This window comes from Culicoides brevitarsis, chromosome 3 (genome assembly GCF_036172545.1).
Source record: "Culicoides brevitarsis isolate CSIRO-B50_1 chromosome 3, AGI_CSIRO_Cbre_v1, whole genome shotgun sequence".
NCBI lineage: Eukaryota > Metazoa > Arthropoda > Insecta > Diptera > Ceratopogonidae > Culicoides > Culicoides brevitarsis.
In genome coordinates, this window is record NC_087087.1 from 28,249,380 (window position 1) to 28,271,777 (window position 22,398).

Genomic DNA, 22,398 nt, shown 5'->3' on the forward strand with positions numbered 1-22,398 from the left:
ATTAAAAATGATAAATTAGAGCCCTCTGACAAATTTTCATCCATTTGGAGCAAGATTTGACAAAAAAAAGCTTTGACACAGTTTTTGACACAGTTTTTTTGCTCTTGATTTAGTTTTTAAAACAAAACTATGTCAAAGAAAAAAAAATTTTTTCAGTTTCAATTTTTTAGCAGTTTTGAGTTGTAAAATGATTAAAAATGATAAATTAGAGCCCTCTGACAAATTTTTATCCATTTGGAGCAAGATTTGACAAAAATTGCTTTGACACAGTTCAAAACAAAAATTGCTTTGACACAGTTTTTGACACAGTTTTTGACACAGTTTTGTTCTTGATTTAGTTTTCAAAACAAAACTATGTCAAAGAAAAACATTTTTTTCAGTTTCAATTTTTTAGCAGTTTTGAGTTGTAAAATGATTAAAAATGATAAATTAGAGCCCTCTGACAAATTTTTATCCATTTGAAGCAAGATTTGACAAAAATTGCTTTGACACAGTTTTTGACACAGTTTTTTTGCTCTTGATTTAGTTTTCAAAACAAAACTATGTCAAAGAAAAAAATTTTTTTCAGTTTCAATTTTTTGGCAGTTTTGTGTTGTAAAATGATTAAAAATGATAAATTAGAGCCCTCTGACAAATTTTTATCCATTTGGAGCAAGATTTGACACAGTTTTTGACACAGTTTTTTTGCTCTTGATTTAGTTTTCAAAACAAAACTATGTCAAAGAAAAAATTTTTTTTCAGTTTCAATTTTTTGGCAGTTTTGAGTTATAAAATGATTAAAAATGATAAATTAGAGCCCTCTGACAAATTTTTATCCATTTGGAGCAAGATTTGACAAAAAAAAGCTTTGACACAGTTTTTGACACAGTTTTTTTGCTCTTGATTTAGTTTTTAAAACAAAACTATGTCAAAGAAAAAATTTTTTTCAGTTTCAATTTTTTGGCAGTTTTGAGTTATAAAATGATTAAAAATGATAAATTAGAGCCCTCTGACAAATTTTTATCCATTTGGAGCAAGATTTGACAAAAAACACAGCTTTGACAAAACAAAACTATGTCAAAGAAAAAATTTTTTTTTCAGTTTCAATTTTTTGGCAGTTTTGAGTTTAAAATGATTAAAAATGACACAGTTTTTGACACAGTTTTTTTGCTCTTGATTTAGTTTTCAAAACAAAACTAAGTTTTGAGTTATAAAATGATTAAAAATGATAAATTAGAGCCCTCTGACAAATTTTCATCCATTTGGAGCAAGATTTGACAAAAAAAGCTTTGACACAGTTTTTGACACAGTTTTTTTGCTCTTGATTTAGTTTTCAAATCAAAACTGTGTCAAAGAAAAAAATTTTTTTTCAGTTTCAATTTTTGAGTTATAAAATGATTAAAAATGATAAATTAGAGCAAAGGAGCAAAACAAAAAAAGCTTTGACACAGTTTTTGACACAGTTTTTTTGCATTTAGTTTTCAAAACAAAACTTGTCAAAGAAAAAAATTTTTTTCAGTTTCAATTTTTTGGCAGTTTTGAAATGATTAAAAATGATAAATTAGAGCCCTCTGACAAATTTTTATCCATTTGGAGCAAGATTTGACAAAAAACACAGTTTTTGACACAGTTTTTGACACAGTTTTTTTGCTCTTGATTTAGTTTTCAAAACAAAACTATGTCAAAGAAAAAATTTTTTTTCAGTTTCAATTTTTTGGCAGTTTTGAGTTAAAAATGATTAAAAATGATAAATTAGAGCCCTTTGACAAATTTTTATCCATTTGGAGCAAGATTTGACAAAAAAAAGCTTTGACACAGTTTTTGATTTAGTTTTTTGTTCTTGATTTAGTTTTCAAAACAAAACTATGTCAAAGAAAAAAATTTTTTTCAGTTTCAATTTTTTGGCAGTTTTGAGTTATAAAATGATTAAAAATGATAAATTAGAGCCCTCTGACAAATTTTTATCCATTTGGAGCAAAATTTGACAAAAAAAAGCTTTGACACAGTTTTTGACACAGTTTTTTTGCTCTTGATTTAGTTTTCAAAACAAAACTATGTCAAAGAAAAAAATTTTTTTCAGTTTCAATTTTTTGGCAGTTTTGAGTTATAAAATGATTAAAAATGATAAATTAGAGCCCTCTGACAAATTTTCATCCATTTGGAGCAAGATTTGACAAAAAAAGCTTTGACACAGTTTTTGACACAGTTTTTTTGCTCTTGATTTAGTTTTCAAAACAAAACTATGTCAAAGAAAAAATTTTTTTTCAGTTTCAATTTTTTGGCAGTTTTGAGTTATAAAATGATTAAAAATGATAAATTAGAGCCCTCTGACAAATTTTCATCCATTTGGAGCAAGATTTGACAAAAATTGGCTTTGACACAGTTTTTGACACAGTTTTTTTGCTCTTGATTTAGTTTTTAAAACAAAACTATGTCAAAGAAAAAAATTTTTTTCAGTTTCAATTTTTTGGCAGTTTTGAGTTATAAAATGATTAAAAATGATAAATTAGAGCCCTCTGACAAATTTTTATCCATTTGGAGCAAGATTTGACAAAAAAAAGCTTTGACACAGTTTTTTTTTTTTGCTCTTGATTTAGTTTTTAAAACAAAACTATGTCAAAGAAAAAAATTTTTTTCAGTTTCAATTTTTTGGCAGTTTTGAGTTATAAAATGATTAAAAATGATAAATTAGAGCCCTCTGACAAATTTTCATCCATTTGGAGCAAGATTTGACAAAAAAAAGCTTTGACACAGTTTTTGACACAGTTTTTTTGCTCTTGATTTAGTTTTCAAAACAAAACTATGTCAAAGAAAAAATTTTTTTTCAGTTTCAATTTTTTGGCAGTTTTGAGTTGTAAAATGATTAAAAATGATAAATTAGAGCCCTCTGACAAATTTTTATCCATTTGGAGCAAGATTTGACAAAAATGGCTTTGACACAGTTTTTGATTTAGTTTTTGCTCTTGATGTTTTTAAAACAAAACTAAAAGAAAAAATTTTTTTTCAGAATTTTTTGGCAGTTTTGAGTTATAAAATGTTTTTGACACAGTTTTTTTGCTCTTGACACAGTTTTTTTTGCTCTTGATTTAGTTTTCAAACAAAACTATGTCAAAGAAAAAATTTTTTTTCAGTTTCAATTTTTTGGCTATAATTTAGTTATAAAATGATTAAAAATGATAAATTAGAGCCCTCTGACAAATTTTTATCCATTTGGAGCAAGATTTGATTTTTTTTGCTTTTTATGCAGTTTTGAGTTTTCAAAACAAAACTTGTAAAATGATTAAAAATGATAAATTAGAGCCCTCTGACAAATTTTTATCCATTTGGAGCAAGAATTGACAAAAATGGCTTTGACACAGTTTTTGACACAGTTTTTTTGCTCTTGATTTAGTTTTCAAAACAAAACTATGTCAAAGAAAAAATTTTTTTCAGTTTCAATTTTTTAGCAGTTTTGAGTTGTAAAATGATTAAAAATGATAAATTAGAGCCTCTGACAAATTTTTATCCATTTGGAGCAAAATTTGACAAAAATGGCTTTGACACAGTTTTTGACACAGTTTTTTTGCTCTTGATTTAGTTTTCAAAACAAAACTATGTCAAAGAAAAATTTTTTTTCAGTTTAAATTTTTTGGCAGTTTTGAGTTAAAAAATGATAAATTAGAGCCCTTTGACAAATTTTAATCCATTTGAAGAAATATTTGGCAAATTTTTCAAAATTTTACAAAATTTCAAATGAAATTGCTTCCTTGCGTGATATTCTTATTAAATTTAATAAATTACTAAAAGCCACAGTAATCTACACCCTAAGTAAGTTCATTTCTATGAATTTTCTTTGTTTATTGGTTTATCTCATTTTAAGTTTATAAACAATGCACTTTAATCTTTCTCATATATACTTTGCTGTTCATGTACACGTAAACTTGTTGCATCAAATATTTTTGTTTGTTTTTCACCGAAACCGCAGCAAAATAAAGCGCTGTGAAAACAAACAAATAAACAAGGCAGTTTTGGTTTTGCATGCAAACTCAAACTAAATAGAAAACTTTTTTTATCATCGTAGAAAAAAAAAAACAGAGAGAAATAGACGTGATAACAAACACAAACTTGTTCAAAATATTCATTATTTAATGAATGAATGAACGACAAAAAAAACGTAAATATTGTCTTATTTTATGTATTTTTGTGTGACGTACTGGTCGTCTAATAGAAATAAAATTTAAACTAGTTTGTGCTCTGCTGTCGTCGTGTTCGGACGTGAAATACGTTTAATACGATTGGTAACGTAAAACTCTAATTTTGATATCAATTTTACAAAAAAAAATAAAATAAAAAAAAAAATTTTAAAAGAAAAATAAAGAAAAATATCGATTTACAAGGGAAAAAAATTAAGTTCCCAAAGTTTGAACAAAGAATTTCACTGAAATCAAAAGTGATACGCAGCAAAAAAGGTGAATGAATGTCTCACAACTGATAAAGTATCACAGATCAAAGAAATATTCCTCGTACAAGACGTGAAGTTATGTAATAAACGACCTTGGTACGACGACTCTGCGTATCGTACAAATAAAAAAAAATTAAATTAATTCAGAAAAGTTGTGGAAGTTTGAATATTTAATGAAAATTATCAACGTTTGATTTTTTTTCTTTTAATTTTTTTTTATGTGGAATGCTTGTGACATAAACACGCTTTTTCGTTCTTTTGATCATGTGCGTAAAAGAAATCAAGAATTTGCAATGTTGTTCTCTTTAAAATGAGAAAAAAAAATTGACAAGTGACGTGATTGACAAAGAGAAAATTATAAACAGCAAAATTAAATGAATTAATGAAATGTTTTAATTCAAGTCTATGGAATTTTTTTTATTTGATTAGAAACAAAAAAAAATAAAAGACTTGTTATCAATGCCTTGAGTTAGGTCGAAGATAAGAAGTGTGTTTATTACGCAAAAAAAAAGAGAACAAAAGAAATAATTTGTTATCAATGAAGTGATCTGATCTCGCGTGTTATATGAACAATAAACGGGTCATAAGAGATTATTTTTTAAATTGTTTCTGAAGTAATTACGTAATTTTTGTTGTATTAAAAAAAACTGACCTATGTTAATTTGATTTTTTTTTAATATAAAAATTTAATAATTAATTAATAAAAATAATTTAATAAATAAATAAAATTTAATAAATTATTAAAATTATTTTAAATAAATATAAATATAATTAATATAAAATAAATTATAAAAATTTATTTAATAAATTTAATTAATTATTTTTTTAAATTTAATTAATTAGTTTAAACATATGAAAAATCATTTAATTTTTTTAAAAATTACTCGTGTTGCACCGAAGATTATAATTAAATGTATTTTTTTCTCTGTGCAGAAACTTCCTCAACTGAATAAACAACAAAGAAGTGCAGAGCAAATAGCCAACAGGCAAAACTTTTATTACAGAAAGCCACAAAGTGAATATTTGTGTTGCCGACAATTAAGAGGATAGTTTTACACAATTAGACCGAGGATAAATACGTGAAAATGACTTCAACTGTGAAACTCAGCAAGGATTTGCCGGATATTGAGGTTTGTTTGTAAATTTTTTTTTAAATTATTTTAGACAAAAAAAAAATAGAAAAATATATTTTCGTTACTTTTTCAATTTTTACACTTTTAGTGAGTTTTTAGAATAAATTTTTAAAAATTGATGAATTTTTATATTATTTTTTAAGAAAAAAAAATTAAAAAGAAAATATATTCTTACGTCTTTTTTAAACAATTAAGGCCGCTCCAAATAAAAATCAAAAATAAAGTCCAAAATTTTTGAAAATAAAATGGGGGGGGGGCAAAATAAAAAAAAAATTTGAAATACTATTTTCATACAAAGTGACAAAATTTTTAACTATTTTTGAGTGTTTAATATTTTTTATTTATTTTTATAATTATTTTTTTTTTGAGATTTGCTAATTTAAAATAGATTTCAGAATATTACATATTAAAAATTAAGAAAAAAAAATTCAAAATAACTGTCAAAAAAATTTGGAAAATAAATTCAGTAATTTTGTAAAAAAAAATTAAATATTTAAGAAAATTTATGTTAAACTACGATTTTTTAAACAAAAATTATGAAAAATTTAAAACTTTTTAAAAAAATTTCTAAAAACATCTTGAAAAATTATGAAAATACACCTAAAAACGGCCATTTTTGATGAAATTTTTAACTTTTTTTTTGCCCCATTGGATTTTCGACTTTTAAAATGGGGCATCGGACTTTATTTTTGATTTTCATTTGGAGCGGCCTAAATTTAAAAAAAAAATATTTATTTATTTATAAATTATTTGTATTTTTTGTCGAAAAATTTTAATTTTTTAAAATTTTTTAGATTTTACATATTTTTTTTTACCTCAATTAAATTAAAAATTAATTATTTTTTTATATTTATTTTTTTTACAACTAAAAAAAATTAAATAAAAAAATTTAAAATAAATTTTTAATTAAATTATTTTAATTAATTTTTTTTTTTGCAGAATTTATTGGCATTAAACCCCCGAGTAGCTACAAAATGTTCCGTTGTGCCCACAACTACCACGAAAAAGGTCAAACAACATTGGAAACGCAACGGAAGTAAATCATGCTCCTCATGTCCCTCGCTTACTAACGATTTTTCCGACATAAAGCACACCACGTTGTCAGAACGCGGTGCCTTGCGCGAAGCCGCACGTTGTTTAAAATGTGCCGATGCTCCATGCCAGAAGTCTTGCCCAACGCAACTCGATATCAAGGCGTTCATCACGTCAATCGCCAACAAAAACTACTACGGAGCGGCAAAAGCAATTTTCAGCGATAATCCGCTCGGCTTGACATGCGGCATGGTTTGTCCCGTGAGCGATTTGTGCGTTGGCGGATGCAATTTGCAGGCAACCGAAGAAGGACCCATCAACATTGGGGGCTTGCAACATTACGCAACTGACGTCTTCAAGCGCATGGGACTCAAGCAAATTCTGTCGCCGGATTTGAAGCCTTTGAAAAATCCCAATGCGAAAATTCGTCTTTTGGGTGGCGGACCAACATCGCTTTCGTGCGCGACTTTCCTCGGACGTCTTGGATACAAAAATATCGTCGTGTATGAACGTCGTCCGTACTTGGGAGGCTTAAGTGCTTCGGAAATTCCGCAATATCGGCTGCCCATTGACGTGGTTGACTTTGAAATTAGTCTCGTGAAGGATTTGGGCGTGAAATTCGAGACGGGACGAAGTCTCTCGACGAAAGATATTACGGTGAAAAAATTGCTGGAAGAGAAAACGGATGCAATTTACTTGGGTATCGGATTGCCACAAGCGAAAGTTGATAAAGTGTTCGAGGGACTTACCGTCGCGAATGGTTTTTACACGTCGAAGGACTTTTTGCCGCTCGTTGCGGATGGCAGCAAGCCCGGCGTTTGTGCTTGCAAGACTCCAACGTTGCCCACATTGACAGGAAATGTCATCGTGTTGGGAGCAGGAGACACAGCTTTTGATTGTGCGACATCGGCGTTGCGTTGCGGGGCGAAAAAAGTCTTTGTTGTCTTCCGAAAGGGCAGTTCTAACATCAGAGCGGTGCCAGAAGAGGTAAGAAATGTGTTTTTAAAAAATTAGTAGAAAATTATTTAATTTTTTTTTTAATTTTTTGAAATTTTCTAATAAAAAAAAGAACAATTGGATAAAAAATTACCTAAAAAATTAGAAATTAAAAAAAGTCTTCCAAAAAAAATTTTTTTTAAATTAAATATTTTTATAAAGTTTTTTTAACCTCAACTTTGTACGAAAAAAAAATAAATTTTTAAAATTTTATCTTGTTAGATTTTATCTTTCAAAAATTTAATAAAAAAAATCGATAATTACATCTGTGGTTATATTTTGAGAATATTTTGGTATTTTTTCAAATATTTTTGAATTTAAATGTATACATTTTTTTGTATGAATATTTTCAGACTATATGGTTCAATTAATTTTTTAAATCTAAAAAAAAAATACAAAAAAAATAAAAATAATAATTCAAAGATTTCAAATATTCAAAAATTTAAAATATTCTCTAATTTAATCAAAGAAGATTTATTTTTTTTTTTTTTTTATTAAATTTTTCTCGAAAGAAAAATTCTCAAATTTTGAAATTATAAGTTCATAAATGAAATTCATTTTTGAGTGAATTTTTTTTTTGATTTCCCAATTTTTTTGACATTTTTCATTTTTTATATTTATTTATTAATTTTTATTATTAAAAAATTTAAATTATTAAAAAAAAATCCCGGGCGAAAAGGATAAATCGCACAAATGCACAAAATTTTTAAAAAAGATTTTTCAATAAAAATTTTTGCAAATTTTTTGGTTCAAATGCACTTTTTATTCAATAATTGGGCATAAACAACACAAAAACATTTTGGAGAAATTTTAAAATTTTTATTACCAATTTGTATGATTTGTGCGATTTATCCTTTTTATTCTTTCTATTAAAAAAAACTGATATTTTTTCAAAATTTTTGAAAATCTCTCATTGTATCCTTAAATACTCGTCTTAAGGCATATTTTCTCAAACTCAATTTTGTCAAAAATATTTGAAAAAAAAATTATTTAAAAAAATAAAAATATTTAAAAAAAAATACTTATAAAAATTTAAAAAAAATATTAGTAGAAAGGAGTCTTATAAAGAAACTTATTTTGAAATATTAGAAAAGGTTTAAAAAATTTTTTAAACAAATTTTTAAAAATATAAAATCTTTAATTAGACAAAAATGGAAAAAAAAATATTTCCAAAATTTTAAAAATTTTTCGCTGATTTTTATTAAAAATTTTCAGGTCGAACTTGCACGCGAAGAAAAATGCGAATTCATTCCTTACATGTCGCCCGCTCAAGTCATCGTTCGTGATGGAAAAATCTGCGCTGCCGAATTCTATCGCACCGAACAAAATGAAAAAGACGAATGGATTGTCGACAAAGATCAAATTGTTCGTTTAAAAGCCAATTACGTCATCTCCGCCTTTGGTTCGGGACTCCAAGATCCAGACAGTAAGTTCAAAATTTCCCTTTTTCAACATTTTTTCATGAAATTTCTCCATTTTTAACAGTGCTTGAGGCTCTTTCTCCCGTTCCGCTGAACAAATGGAACCTCCCGATCGTGAATTCGTCGACGCACCAAACTGAGATCCCAAATATTTTCTGCGGCGGTGACTTGGCTGGTAATGCCGAGACTACCGTTGAGTCCGTTAACGATGGAAAAGTCGCTGCTTGGTACATGCATTGCTATCTCGAGGGTTTGTCATTCGATACGCCGCCCGAACTTCCTTTGTTCCACACGGAAATCGATAATGTTGATCTCTCGGTGGAAGTTTGCGGTGTCAAATTCGAAAATCCATTCGGTTTGGCAAGTGCCCCGCCTACAACGTCAACCGCTATGATTCGACGTGCCTTCGAGCAAGGTTGGGGATTTGCTGTGACGAAGACGTTCAGCTTGGAAAAGGATATTGTGACGAATGTGTCGCCTCGTATTGTTCGTGGAACGACTGCTGGGCACAATTATGGACCGCAACAAGGCTCTTTCTTGAATATTGAGCTCATTTCGGAGAAATGCACGGAATATTGGTTACGCGGAGTGACGGAGCTCGTACGTGACTTCCCGACAAAAGTCGTAATTGCCAGTATCATGTGCGGATATGACAAAGATGATTGGACAAAGCTTGCAAAAATGGCAGAAGCAGCGGGCGCACACATGCTCGAACTGAATTTGTCGTGTCCTCATGGGATGGGCGAACGTGGCATGGGATTAGCATGCGGGCAACAACCAGATTTGGTCTATAACATCTCTCTGTGGGTGCGAGAAGCTGTCAAAATCCCCTTTTTCGTCAAATTAACGCCAAATATCACGGATATCGTGGATATTGCTGATGCTGCATTCCGCGGAAAGGCCGATGGAGTCTCTGCCATTAACACTGTCTCGGGTTTAATGAGCATTTCGCCGAAAGCTGAGCCCTGGCCTGCCGTTGGAATTGAAAAACGCACGACATACGGCGGCGTAAGTGGCAATGCAACGCGTCCCATGGCACTTCGAGCTATTACAGCCATCGGAAATCGTTTCCCCAAGTTCCCCATTATGGGTACGGGAGGTATTGATTCTGCTGATGCCGCATTCCAGTACATCCAAGCAGGAGCTCCGCTTTTGCAAGTTTGCTCCGCTGTGCAAAATCAGGACTTTAGCGTGGTGCAAGACTACATCACGGGACTCAAGGCATTGTTGTATCTCGAAGCGAATCCGCCGTCGCATGATTGGTTGGGGCAATCGCCGCCTGTGGGAAAAATTCAAAAAGGAAAACCTGTGGTGCCGTTACGTGACGAAAATGGCAAGCCTATTTTGCATTTTGGACCGTACGTGAAGGAACGAGAGGAAAAACTCGCTAAAATGAGACTTGAAAAGGGACCGTTGTGGGATCCTTTGAAAGGTAAATATTGTTAAAAAGCGAAAAATTTTATTTCGAAAGCTAAAAATTTCATTTCTAAACTAAAAATTTTATTTCGAAACTAAAATTTCATTTCGAGAAAGAAAAATTTCATTTCGAAAAAGAAAAAATTCATTTCGAAAAAGAAAAATTTCATTTCGAAAAAGAAAAATGTCATTTCGAAAACGAAGAATTTAATTTCGAAAGAGAAAAATTTTATTTCGAAAATTAAAAATTTTATTTCGAAAAAGAAAAATTTTATTTCGAAAAAGAAAAATTTCATTTCGAAAAAGAAAAATTTCATTTCGAAAAAGAAAAATTTCATTTCGAAAAAGAAAAAATTCATTTCGAAAAAGAAAAATTTCATTTCGAAAAAGAAAAATGTCATTTCGAAAACGAAGAATTTAATTTCGAAAGAGAAAAATTTTATTTCGAAAATTAAAAATTTTATTTCGAAAAAGAAAAATTTAATTTCGAAAGAGAAAAATTTTATTTCGAAAATTGAAAATTTCATTTCGAAAAAGAAAAATTTCATTTCGAGAATGAAGAATTTCATTTCGAAACTAAAAATTTCATTAGGAGATAGAAAAATTCCATCTCGAAAGCAAAAAAATTAGTTTCGAAAACTAAAAATGTCATTTATTGAATAAAAACTCCAATTTAAAAGCGAAAAAAAAAATCAAAACAAACAATTTTTTTTTCAGACGAAACCTTCGCCAATGACACAAACGGCACGACATCGAATGGCGTGAACGGCAAATCAAATAGCAACGTGCCTCGCATCAGTGACATCGTTGGACGTGCTCTCCCGCGAGTCGGCAAATACAACGATCTCGATAACAAAAAACAAGTGGTGGCACTGATTGATGATGTGAGTATTCTGTCACGCCACACGAGAGAGGCAAAATTAATTTATTGTTTACAAATATCCGCAGGACCTTTGCATCAACTGCGGCAAATGCTACATGACGTGCAATGATAGCGGATACCAAGCCATTAGTTTCGACGCCGAGACTCATATTCCGCATGTGGGAGACGATTGCACGGGTTGCACACTTTGTTTATCCGTTTGTCCCGTCATTGACTGCATAAGGTAAGCTAAAAAGCAATTTGAGACATTTTTGTCATTGTTTCATATTTGTTTGCTTTTAGTATGGTGCCAAAGAAGATTCCGCATGTCATCAAGCGTGGTTTGACGAAGGAAGTATGGAAAGTGCATGCATTGAGTCCATCGCAGTAAATTTCGAGAAAATCGAGGAAAATTTTATTTTGCAACAATTTTTAATAGAAAACTAATAAATGTCAGTTTCCAATAAGTTTTATTGTTTTTCTCATATTTTGATTCGACGTTGGTATGAAATATTGAATTTTTTCAGATTTTTTTTAAATATTTCCCAAAGTTCATGAATTTTTTGTCGAAAAACGTCGAATATTGAATTTTAATAAGAATTTTTTAATATAAATATCTATGGAAATTTTTTTTTCTTTAAAAAAATTTAATGTCTTTAATAATTTCAAACAATAATTTTTTAAAAAGATTTTTTTTAAAGAAAATCAAAAGAAAATAAATTTATTTCGTATAAATATTATCAAAAAAAATCAAAAAAATATGGTCAAAATTTTAATTTTTAAATTAATTAATTACTTAATTATTTTTATTTTTTTCTTTGAAATATGTTTAAAAATTTTTAATTAAAAAAATTTTAAAATGATTTTTGATTTTTGAATTTGAAATATTATTTGAATATTTGAAAAAAAAACAAAATTTTAAATTAAAATTATTTTTAATTTTTTTTCTTTAAAAAATTTTTAAAAAAATTTTAATTTAAAAAATTTGAAAACTATTTTTATTTAATTTGAATATTTGAAAAAAAAAAATATGTTTTTTTAAATTTTTAATAAATATAATTATTAAAAAAATAAATGATATTCAGTCTTAACTTTTGCGCCATTATCACTCCTACCTCCTATTTTTGGTTCAAAATTGTGAAAAAAAAAAATTTTTGCTCGTCTAATATTAAAATATTTTACGTTCGAATGAAATCCAGACAGCTTTCTGTACTAAATCCAATAAATTCTATACTCAATGAAAATTATTTATTTAAATGCAAAACATCAAAATACCTTTGAAGCAAAATATCAAAACTAGAATTTTTTTATTAAATAGTTTTATTTATTTTTTTATTATTTTCCTTTGACAAAGTATACGTTTATTAAATTTTTGTTCATTTCATTCATTTATTTTTTTTTTACATCGAACACAAAATTTCTTGCATATTTTTAAATTTAATTTAATTTTAAAAAAGAAAATTTTTTCAATTCTTTTTCAAATCCACAGCTTACAGTCACAAAAATTTTGTATTTTTTTTTTTTGTTGTACTTAATTCTAACAATATTTTTATGATATTTTTTAGCCTTCTTTTAAATTCCATTTATTTATTTAGTTATTTTTTTTTTCTAGACACGTTAATTTAAAAATTTAATTATTTTATTTATAATTAATTAAAAGAAATGGGTAAAAATGGAATTATTTAACATAATCCTACGATATTCAAGTGCGAGTGATACGAAAAAATTGTGTGTGTGATTAATCTTAATAATGAGAAAAAATGATTAATGATAAGTAATTGTAATTAATCGTATTTAGATAATTTCTTGATTTGCTGTTCATGCGCGGAGAATGACACAAAATGCTTTCGAGATGCTGGAGTTATCACAAAAATTTGGGGCAGTGATCGTTTTTTTTTTCGTGCGAATTTGTCATTCTTTCGTCCGAGATGCCTCTGAGGCATCAAATTGAGACAATGATTTTTGCGGAAGGGCTTTGATCGTTTTTCGTAGGAACTTTTTCTGCGATTTTTTTGTAGTTGGAGCAGTGGCGTAGCGTCATAGGGGCAATATGGGGGCAATGCCCCCCCAAAAATTTCAAGTTTTCAAAGGAATTTTTCAGAATTTGAGGATAAAAAATTTTATTTGTTCTGTTTGCCCCCCCCAAAATTTTTCGCCTTGCTACGCCCCTGAGTTGGAGTAAAAAAGTGACAGAAAAAGAAAAAAAATATATTTAAAAAATAAAATAAATAACCTGTTTAAGTAAAAATTAAAGAATAAAAATAAAAAATAACGTAAAAATTAAATTATTAAAAAAAAAGTTCACAAAATTGTGAACAAACCTGTAATAGAGAGAAAAAGAGAGAAAAAAGGGAAAAATGAATGAAACTAGAATAACTGCAACTTGTTCTTTCCGCTCCATTCAATCAAATACTGCTTCGAGCCATCGGGTTTCGTGCGACGTCCTCGCACCACAAATTTCTCTCCGTTTTTGAGGCGATGCGAGTTCTCGAAATACGTGTCGATGAGGGACGCTTTTTCCTTGGCATTTGGCGAGTTCGGGAGACTCGAGTAACCGGTATGACTGCTACCGGCAATGGAACTATATCCGGAAGAAGAACCCGTGCTGTGACGATCTTTGTCTTTGAACGAACCGGAGCGCTTCAAGGTACTTGGTTGCGTCGCTGACGATGTCGCGGAAGAGTTGAACAGCGCGAGTTTTGTGTTGGGCGTTGCATTCCAGTCTTTGAATTCAGTTCTCGTGGGCAAAAATGTCGTTGTGACATTTGAACCGATGGTCGTTGTGCTGATAATCTAAAAAAAATTGAGAATTTTTAAAGAAAATTAGGAAATTGTCGTCAGAATATTTATTTGAGGAAATTTTTCTGTTGAAAATTCATTGAAAAATTTAAAATTTGCATTGGGGCAAAAATTTTAAATGTTTATTGGGATAAAAACTTTTTTGTGCATTAGGTTAATTTTTTAAAATATTTTTTGAAAAAAAAAATTAAAAATATCGAGGTCGAGGATTTAAAATGTGCATTTAGGCAAAAATTCAAAAAAAAAAAAATGCAATGGAATCGAAATCGAAAATGTGCATTAGGATAAAAGTTTAAAATGTGCATTAGGGCAAAAATTAAGAATGTTTCTTGGAATGAAAATTCAAAAATGTGCATTGGGTCAATGGTTTCAGAGTTTATATTCGACTTCTACCCTAATACACATTCAAAATTTTTATCCCAGTGAACATTTTGAAAACTTTTGAGACTTTTTTCTTCAAAATGCGTTAAAAACTGGCAATAAATTAAACTTACTTCAACATCTTCATTGCGATGTTTTGACTTTTTCTTGTACTTGACTTCCTGATTCGGCCCAATGATGATATCTTTTGCACTCAAACGTCTCCTAATAGTACGGACTATTCGTATTTTGCTGTTTTCCGGTGGCGGCTTCGATGCTCCCTTAATTTTTCGCAGTTTTCCGGAGCCTTTTTTGTTTTCCAACGAATCTTTGTCTGTGTCACGGTGCTTACTGAGCGGCAAAACACTCGGCGGTTGCGGAACATAAACCGGATTAAAGGGATTATTCGATCCCTGAAAGTCTTTTGGCGGCGGGAAAATCAAATCTAACGTGCTTCGACTCGACGTGTCATCATCGTTGCTCGAATCCTCGGGCGACGGAGCTTTTTCCTCCGTTTTGAGCTTCTTCAATGGCGGCCCCGTCAAATTCGGTGCAGATCGTTTACGCAATCGACGTTTTTGCGTATTTTGTGGCGGTTTTGGCGGCACAATTAACGAATCGCGACTCGTATCGTCGAACGCATCGCGTGAATTTTCATTGGAATCTGTGGCGATTTTTGTCGTTTCACTGCTGGCACGACTTCCGTGCGGCGTGCTCGATGTCGTTGGTGTCTCGACAGTTTTACAACCGGAAAAATTGCCGATTTTATCTTTTTCGATGATAAATTTCACCGGAATCTCGTCGTCTTCGTCAAAGTGATCCTTGAATCTGCCATCAGGGAACTCGTTGAAACAGCGACTAGAAGCGAGTGATGCAACAAATTGCTTTCCCTGTATCCTCTTGTACCACTCTGACTTGCTGCAACTCGATTTTTCCATGCCACGCACCACAAATCCCAGCGGCAATTTCGTGTCGGCCCAAATTGCGGAAATATAAGACTCGGAAATCGCCTTTTTGTCGTTCGGCAAGATGACAAAAGGTGCATCTGGCGGCTTATTTTGACACAATCCCCATGCCTTGGCGTCGATCGACGATTGCCGGAACCGATTTTCGTTCGATTGCAGCACAATGAGAAATTTTTGCTGGATCGCTGTTGCTGCCAAACCATTCATCTACCGGAAAAAATGAAAATTAACCAAAATTTTTAAGAAAAAAAGGGAAAAAACGTCACTTACATAATCCGGCAACTGCAAAATTCGATGTAATTCCATGAAATACGGCGTCAAAACCGTCTGAAGGTCAAAATATTTGTTCGGCCGATTGTAAAAAGTCAAGTTAAACAACAACAAATGGATCAAATCGGTCCAATTCATTTCGAGTCGTCGCAGGAATTCTTTCCCATGATTACACATTGAACACACGAATATATAAAAGCTAAAAAAAAATATTTTTAACAAAATTCTGACATGAAAAAAAATTTTTTTGCTCACCGATCGCCCGAAAAAAGCGGATAAGATGAATTTTGTAGACATTTGTCGTGAAACCATTGCTGACATCGACTACATTGCAACATTTGTTCGACCCAATTGCCGCTCGTGCCGCAATAGCAATAAATATTTTCCATGTTTTTACGATGATATGGATCCCATCGCAGAGAATCGAGCTAAAATTCGAGAAATTCATTAAAAAAAAAACAAAAAAAATTTTTTTTGGTCTTACATCATACGATAATTGACTTTTGCAAGTCTTTACTGCGCCCCAAGTTTCGTTATTTTGATTATTTTTGATGCCATTTTGGCAGGAACATCTAAAAAATAATTTTTAAGTGACGTTTTCGGGTAAAATTATCGTAAAATTCGTACCTTCTGCAGTACCAGACCCCGTTGGCGCCGAAATTTCCCTGAGTACAGTCCCGATGGTACCCTCTGCCGCACTTTTCGCACACCTCGACGTCTTTTTTCTCCTCCTTTTTCTTGCACACGACACACAAGGGCCCGTCATCATCCACTTTGCTCGTGCCAAATCGCTTCAAGTCACTGTGCGACGCCCATTTTTGCGTGTTATCGTCAAATTGCACCAAACACTGATTCGCTGTCGCCAGCACAACGGTGCCCAAGTAGAATCTGCCGTCCTTTTGTTGCACGAGAACGTCTTCGCCTTGCTTAAATTTCGATGTTGCAGCAGCGGGTGGCATCATCCCGTACGACGAAGGGTCTTCGGAAATTTTTTCCGCTTTAATATTCACGACGGGCTGCGATCCCGAACTGTCGTAGTGATTATTGATGCAAATATTGATGCGATCTAGCACCACAGTGTTGGCTTCGGGGTCCGCACGATCCGCAGCTGTCGTCAAAATTGTAATACTGTTCGTGGCAGATCCGTTTTTGCCGCTCCCCGAACCCGATGTCGTCGAAACGCCGCCATTTTGCGTGTAATTGTTCGTAATTAAAATTGTCTTGGCACCATTTGGCGTCGGGTGGTGCAAATATTTCGCAGATGGATTCTTCAGCTCGGACGACGACGACATGATCGATGAATTCCCTCGACTTAGGCAGACATTCGTTCGGTTTTTTTTTTATTTCTGTAAGAGAAAATTCAATTTTTCCTTAATTTTTTTCACTTTTTCAGACAAAAAAATAAAAATTAATGAAATTCATTACTGTGGAAAATTTCCACAAACACAAATCATGAAAAAAAAACAATGGAATGCCCTCATATGACAGAGAGGAAACTCCCGGCATTTTTATTTACATCGCGTTTTTGAGCATTTCGAGCATCGCGTCGTGGCTTTTGCACAGATTGCTCGTTGAATTACCTGTTAATGCACGTCCTGCAAGCACTTTTGAGAGTTTTAAGTGAAAAATTCGCAGGAAAATATGGAAAAACTGTTCTGCAATTTTGTTGTTGCTTTTAATCAATTCATCTTTTTGGGCGTCGGATAGTTAAATGGAATCCAGTTGGACAGTGAGGCGTAAGAAAATGTGCAAAATGAACAACTTGAGACGAATGGAAGTGATAAAACCGTTGGAATCAGCTGAACGGCGATTTAAATTATCAATTTCATTCGTCTCATTTTAAATTTGGTAATGTTTTCCTCCGAGTCGAGTGCATGAAATGAATTTATCAGATTTTTTTTGTTCATTTTGAAAAATTTTGTTTATTTTTCGACAAATTTTTAAATTCAAAATTTAATAGTTCTAAATTTTATTGAATTTCAAATTTTTAACAAAATTTATTCATTTTGACAAAATTTATTCATTTTGACAAAATTTCAAATGAACTTTATTTTGACGTTCATTTTGGATAAGTTTGACAAATTTTGGTTTCATTTGACAAATTCCTATAAGTTTGACAAATTTGATATTCATTTTGGCAAATTTTCGAATAATTTTGCAAAACTATTAATAAAATTCATGCTTTTTGACAAATTTATATCGAATTTGTGTTCAAAAAAAATTTTGAAGTCAAGTTTCAACAAATTTTTTTTCAAATTTTTTTTTCAAATTTTTTTTACAAAGTTTTTATAAAATTTATTCAATTTGGTTCATTTTGACAAATTTTATTCATTTCGAAAAATTTGAGAAATTTTTATTTATACAAATTTCGATTACTTATTGATTAATTTTGGCAAATTTTGTGTTATAAATTTTGTACATTTTCTTATGAGTTTTCAAGTTCAAAGTTTATTTTATTTAATTTTTCAATTAATTTATCCTTCTGACAAATTTTACTCATTTTTGACAAATTTTACTTAATATTTTTTAAAAATTTTGTTCATTTCGACAAATCTGTGTAATTTTGACAAATTTTGACAATTTTTATCAATTGTCTATTAAAATTTGACAAATTTCGACTAATTTTGAAGTTTTTTAAGAATTTTTTTCATTTTGCCAAATTTTATAATCTTTTTGAATTTATTTTTATTTTGACCTTTTTTGATTTAACCGACTTTCAATAATTTTGACCAATTTTGATAATTATTTCCAAATTTCTATAAAATTTGTCAAATTTCCAATAAAGTCTAATTTCAAAAAATTAATTAAATTAAATTATTAAATTAATTATTTTGAAAAATTTGCTTTATTTTGACAGTTTGAAGTTTCTAAAAACAAATTTCTGGAAAATGTTGATCATTTCGACTAATTTTGTCAGAACTTTGTTGATTTTGTCCGATTTGCGACAAATTTTAAATAAATTTTGTTCATTTTGACAAATTGAAAAATTTATAAGTTCAAAAATTTTTTAAATTTTATTTTTTTTTTTTTCATTTTCAAAATTTTTTTTCAAAAAAATAATTTTGTTTTATTTTTTTGACAAAAATAATATATTTTTGACAAGTTTTTATTAAAATTTATTCATTTTGATAATTTTTACAAATTTTGATAAATTTTAGATTCATTTTCAATGAACTTTGTTCATTCTGACAAATGTTGTTCATTTTGAGAATATAACGGCAAATTTTTAAAATTAAAAAAAAATTGACAAATTTCTACTAAACTTTATTTTGACAAATTTGTGAGAAATTTCATTAAAACTCTTCTAAAACATCTAAATTTAACGTCTTTTAGGAAGCTGCATACGGAGTCCCTTGCGACGTGATTTCGACTCGACAATTTGCTGAGCTTGTCTCTTAATAAACACTCGAGACGGTACATCGCCTTCATCATCAGAATTAACAAACATTGCTACAAAAAAAACAAAAAATTAACTTCAATTCAACTTTTTTCACAGGAAAAATCTCACCCGCTGCCGTTGTTTGTCCCGGCGACGCACTCGACATCTGCCCCGTGGTTCGCGTGATCAAATTTCCATAAATCGGCGGATAATTCGGAGCTTTTTCCTTATCCTCCGACGGCTGATCTTTCGCTGCCGTTACAATAATTTCCTGTTTTGCCGCCGATTCTGACAAAACTTCCTCTTCCATGCCACTGTCGATGTCATTGGCGAGTTGCCCGGCTGTTATCATGCCAAGTTTAATTTTTTCTTCGAGCGCTGCGACAAGTTGCTCATTTGAAGCGGTGCCCGAGATGATATCTGGTAAGTCAGCAACTGGCGGAGGCTTTCTTTTTATCGCTAATTCGACATTTTCGTCAATTTCTTGCAGTTTTAGGAGGAGTTCGATCAAGGCATCACGTATGGTATCGATGACTGTTTGTGTTGTATCACGCGATTTTGTGCAGGCATCACGACGAATGATGTGATCTTCAATTTCCTTCTTCAAACGTTCGAGTTCCTCTTGGTTGACGTCACTTTCGCCCGTGTCAGCGAACTTAAATTCATCCAATTCAGCACTCATTACCTCTCGTTGCGACTGAAGTTGCTTCTTTTCGTTCTCCGTGACGGTGCGCAAGTAGTTCAAGCGTTGCAAGGCCTCTTTTTGCGCCAAAAATCGATCAACAATCTCATTGGGGGACGAAACCCCCGTCGCATGCATCAATTTTTTGAAGACATCTTGCATCTTGCTGGTCTCGTCTTTCGTTTTTGCAATGGGATCGTCCGCTTTTTCGCCCGAATCGCTATTCACGCTGTCCTGATGCACCACCGCTTGCTTGCCAGTGCTGAAAATTTTGCGTTCCAACTTCTCCAGTTCGAGTTTCCGGTCTTCGACGCGGCGCCGGAAGTCGATAGCTTGACGATCGCGTGCCCGATTGCTGCAATTGCTCGCCATTTCTTGACGTTGCAAAATGTATTTCGTGGTGTCGCGCATCGACATGGCCTCCTTGTGAATCGCTTCGAGTTTGTTAATTTCCGCTTGTTGCTCCATGATCGCCTGCTCCAACTCGAGCAAGGAACTTTCGAATTTTTCCGAGTCGTTCATGAGCGAAGCCTTGATGCCGCGATATTTTTTTCGAATGTGCTCCGCTTCCATCCATTGCACGGAGGTTCGGTGAATTTCGTTTTCCAAGTGCGTGATTTGTTTGCGGGTGCTGTCCTCTTCGAGCGTCTCGGGAGGCACGACGTTGCCACTGCGGTTATTTTTATACGACAAAAGTGTTTGGTACTCCTCGACGAGTTTGTCAAAGTACTCTTGACGCTTTTGGTAACGCGAACTAATCATGTCGATTTGTTTCTTTAAGTCGATTATCTGAAAAAAAAAATACATTAAATTTTTCATATAGCAAAACAAAAGTTATACAGCAACGAATTCTACGATTTGAGCAGGGTTGGATACCAAAAATGTGCATTGGGACAAAAGTAATTAATGTGAATTGGGGTAAAAATTTCAAAATGACAACTGGGGTGAAATTTTTAAATTTATTTTGGGTAAAAATTTTCAATTATGCATTGGGTCAAAAATCTTAAATGTGCATTGGGACAAATATTTTAAAAAATGTTAACTGGGACAAAATTTTTAATTTTTTTTTGGGTAAAAATTTAAAATTTTCAATTATGCATTGAGTCAAAAATCTTGAATGTGCATTGAGCCAATTATCTTAAATTGTCAAATGGGCAAAAATGATGAATTTACATTGGGTCAAAGTTTTTAAATGCACTTTAGGTCAAAAATCTTGAATGTGCATTGGAAAAAATATTTTTAAAATGTCAACTGGGGCGAAATTTTAAAATGTGTTTTGGGTAAAAATTTTCAATTAGGCATTGGGTCTAAAATTTTGAATGTGTATTAAACCAATTAAATTAAATTGTCAAATGGGGCAAAAATGATAAATTTACACTGGATCAAGGTATTTAAATGTGCATTGGGTCAAAAATCTTGAATGTGCATTGGTACAAATATATAAATTGTTAACTGGGGCGAAATTTTTAAACTTTTTTTTTTGGGTAAAACTGTAAAATTTTCAATTATGCATTGGATCAAAAATCTTATATGTGTATTAGGACAAATATTTTAAAATGTCAACTGGGCAAATGTCGAGTGTTTAATACTTTGAAAAGTTAAAATATGCACTGGGATGAAAAATTCGATAAACAAGAAGTTGTTCGTAATTTTTAAATTTTACACAAAAAAAAAATCAATCAAAAAACCTTCAAATCCAAAATTTGAACTCCTTGCTCGGCAGATTTTGCTCCAACGGGCAACTGAATCTTCCGCGGAACCGCAGATTTTTTCTTGGGCGCCGTTTTTTTTGACGGATTATGGACATACTCGAGCTTCCCCGTCAAATCTTTGATGTCCTTCTTCAGTTCGGAAATTTTTTCGGTATACGTTTTCTTTTGCGTTTCCCATTCTTCGGTATGCGCTTTTTGTTGCCCCTCTAAAAAAAAGAGAAAAAAAAATTCAAAACAACAATTTTAATCATTTTTGTTTTATTTTTTCAACTAATTTTTAGTTTTTTGAGCAAAAATTGGCTTCGCTTCTTCCTCATTCACATATTCCACGATTTCCTTTGCCATTTTCATTTCCTTCGTTAATCTGAAGCACACTTCAGCAAAAAAAAAAAAGAAAAAGTCAAGTACCAATCAAGTCAAATCGATGACGATGCCATAAAAGATGAAAAAAGAGGTTAAAGTGACACCTTATTGATTAAGAGACGAGTAACAGGCAAGTTATTGACATTTAACACGAAATACGTTCATGCATTTTTTTTTCATTATTTTTCACCATAGAAAGTGTGAACTTGAAAGTTCAGGTGCAAACAAAAATTACGTAACTAGGATGGAATTTTACGGACATTTTCACAGGAAAAGTCAAAAAAATAATTTAAAAATGATGATTTTTAGAAATATTTACCTGCTAATTGAATTTTCTTTTTAAGTTCTGCGATTTTTTTATTCAGCTCGATTATTCGATTTGGATCAATTTTTTCCTTTGGTTCCTCATCTTGCTTTGGTTGAGACATTTTTTAAAGTTTTTCAAGGCTTAAATACGATTAAGGATTTATTTTGTTTTTTATTATTTTAATTTTTATATTTTTTTTTAATGGAATTATGCGAAAAAGGGACAATATTGCAAAAAACATTCCAACAAAGAAAATTCCAGAGAATTGAATGCAATTTATT

General features: G+C 31.1%; 3 protein-coding genes across 5 annotated transcripts; 1 reads left to right on the forward strand and 2 right to left on the reverse strand.

Moving 5' to 3' along the window:
- The first annotated feature begins 4,220 nt into the window (after window positions 1-4,220).
- LOC134833406 (dihydropyrimidine dehydrogenase [NADP(+)]) lies at window positions 4,221-11,779 on the forward strand. Of its 3 annotated transcripts, none has more exons than XM_063847716.1 (8): window positions 4,221-4,256; window positions 5,354-5,550; window positions 6,493-7,572; window positions 8,797-9,007; window positions 9,067-10,434; window positions 11,136-11,302; window positions 11,367-11,524; window positions 11,584-11,779. In XM_063847716.1, the coding sequence occupies exons 2-8, from the start codon at window positions 5,506-5,508 to the stop codon at window positions 11,669-11,671; spliced, it is 3,117 nt and encodes a 1,038-aa protein (XP_063703786.1). In that variant the 5' UTR covers window positions 4,221-4,256; window positions 5,354-5,505; the 3' UTR covers window positions 11,672-11,779. The 3 variants fall into 3 exon arrangements, with proteins under 3 accessions (XP_063703786.1, XP_063703785.1, XP_063703787.1); XM_063847715.1 differs by having other exon boundaries at window positions 4,226-4,427; XM_063847717.1 differs by lacking the exon at window positions 4,221-4,256 and adding an exon at window positions 4,901-5,034.
- A 1,616-nt stretch (window positions 11,780-13,395) lies between these two features.
- Window positions 13,396-17,371, reverse strand: LOC134834519 (polycomb protein Pcl). Its single transcript, XM_063849234.1, has 7 exons — window positions 17,255-17,371; window positions 16,302-17,020; window positions 16,159-16,246; window positions 15,930-16,102; window positions 15,675-15,873; window positions 14,574-15,611; window positions 13,396-14,073 (listed from the first exon to the last, which is right to left on the reverse strand). Exons 2-7 carry the CDS (start codon window positions 16,964-16,966, stop codon window positions 13,648-13,650), a joined length of 2,589 nt encoding a protein of 862 aa, XP_063705304.1. The 5' UTR covers window positions 16,967-17,020; window positions 17,255-17,371; the 3' UTR covers window positions 13,396-13,647.
- A 1,616-nt stretch (window positions 17,372-18,987) lies between these two features.
- Window positions 18,988-22,238, reverse strand: LOC134835462 (outer dynein arm-docking complex subunit 3). The gene is made up of 4 exons (XM_063850340.1): window positions 22,130-22,238; window positions 21,424-21,653; window positions 19,183-20,524; window positions 18,988-19,124 (listed from the first exon to the last, which is right to left on the reverse strand). The coding sequence occupies exons 1-4, from the start codon at window positions 22,236-22,238 to the stop codon at window positions 18,994-18,996; spliced, it is 1,812 nt and encodes a 603-aa protein (XP_063706410.1). The 3' UTR covers window positions 18,988-18,993.
- Between the last annotated feature and the right edge of the window lie 160 nt (window positions 22,239-22,398).

Coding starts and splice junctions, on each gene's coding strand:
- LOC134834519 (XM_063849234.1), bottom strand. CDS start 16,966: ATGTCGTCGTCGTCCGAGCTGAAGAATCCATCTGCGAAATATTTGCAC. Junction 16,247..16,301: donor GGGGTCTGGTACTGCAGAAG/GTACGAATTTTA, acceptor ATTATTTTTTAG/ATGTTCCTGCCAAAATGGCA. Junction 15,874..15,929: donor CCGCTTTTTTCGGGCGATCG/GTGAGCAAAAAA, acceptor ATTTTTTTTTAG/CTTTTATATATTCGTGTGTT.
- LOC134835462 (XM_063850340.1), bottom strand. CDS start 22,238: ATGTCTCAACCAAAGCAAGATGAGGAACCAAAGGAAAAAATTGATCCA. Junction 21,654..22,129: donor AAAGAAAATTCAATTAGCAG/GTAAATATTTCT, acceptor TCTTTTTTTTAG/AGGGGCAACAAAAAGCGCAT. Junction 20,525..21,423: donor TTCAAATTTTGGATTTGAAG/GTTTTTTGATTG, acceptor TTTTTTTTTCAG/ATAATCGACTTAAAGAAACA.
- LOC134833406 (XM_063847716.1), top strand. CDS start 5,506: ATGACTTCAACTGTGAAACTCAGCAAGGATTTGCCGGATATTGAG. Junction 5,551..6,492: donor AGGATTTGCCGGATATTGAG/GTTTGTTTGTAA, acceptor TTTTTTTTGCAG/AATTTATTGGCATTAAACCC. Junction 11,525..11,583: donor CCCGTCATTGACTGCATAAG/GTAAGCTAAAAA, acceptor GTTTGCTTTTAG/TATGGTGCCAAAGAAGATTC.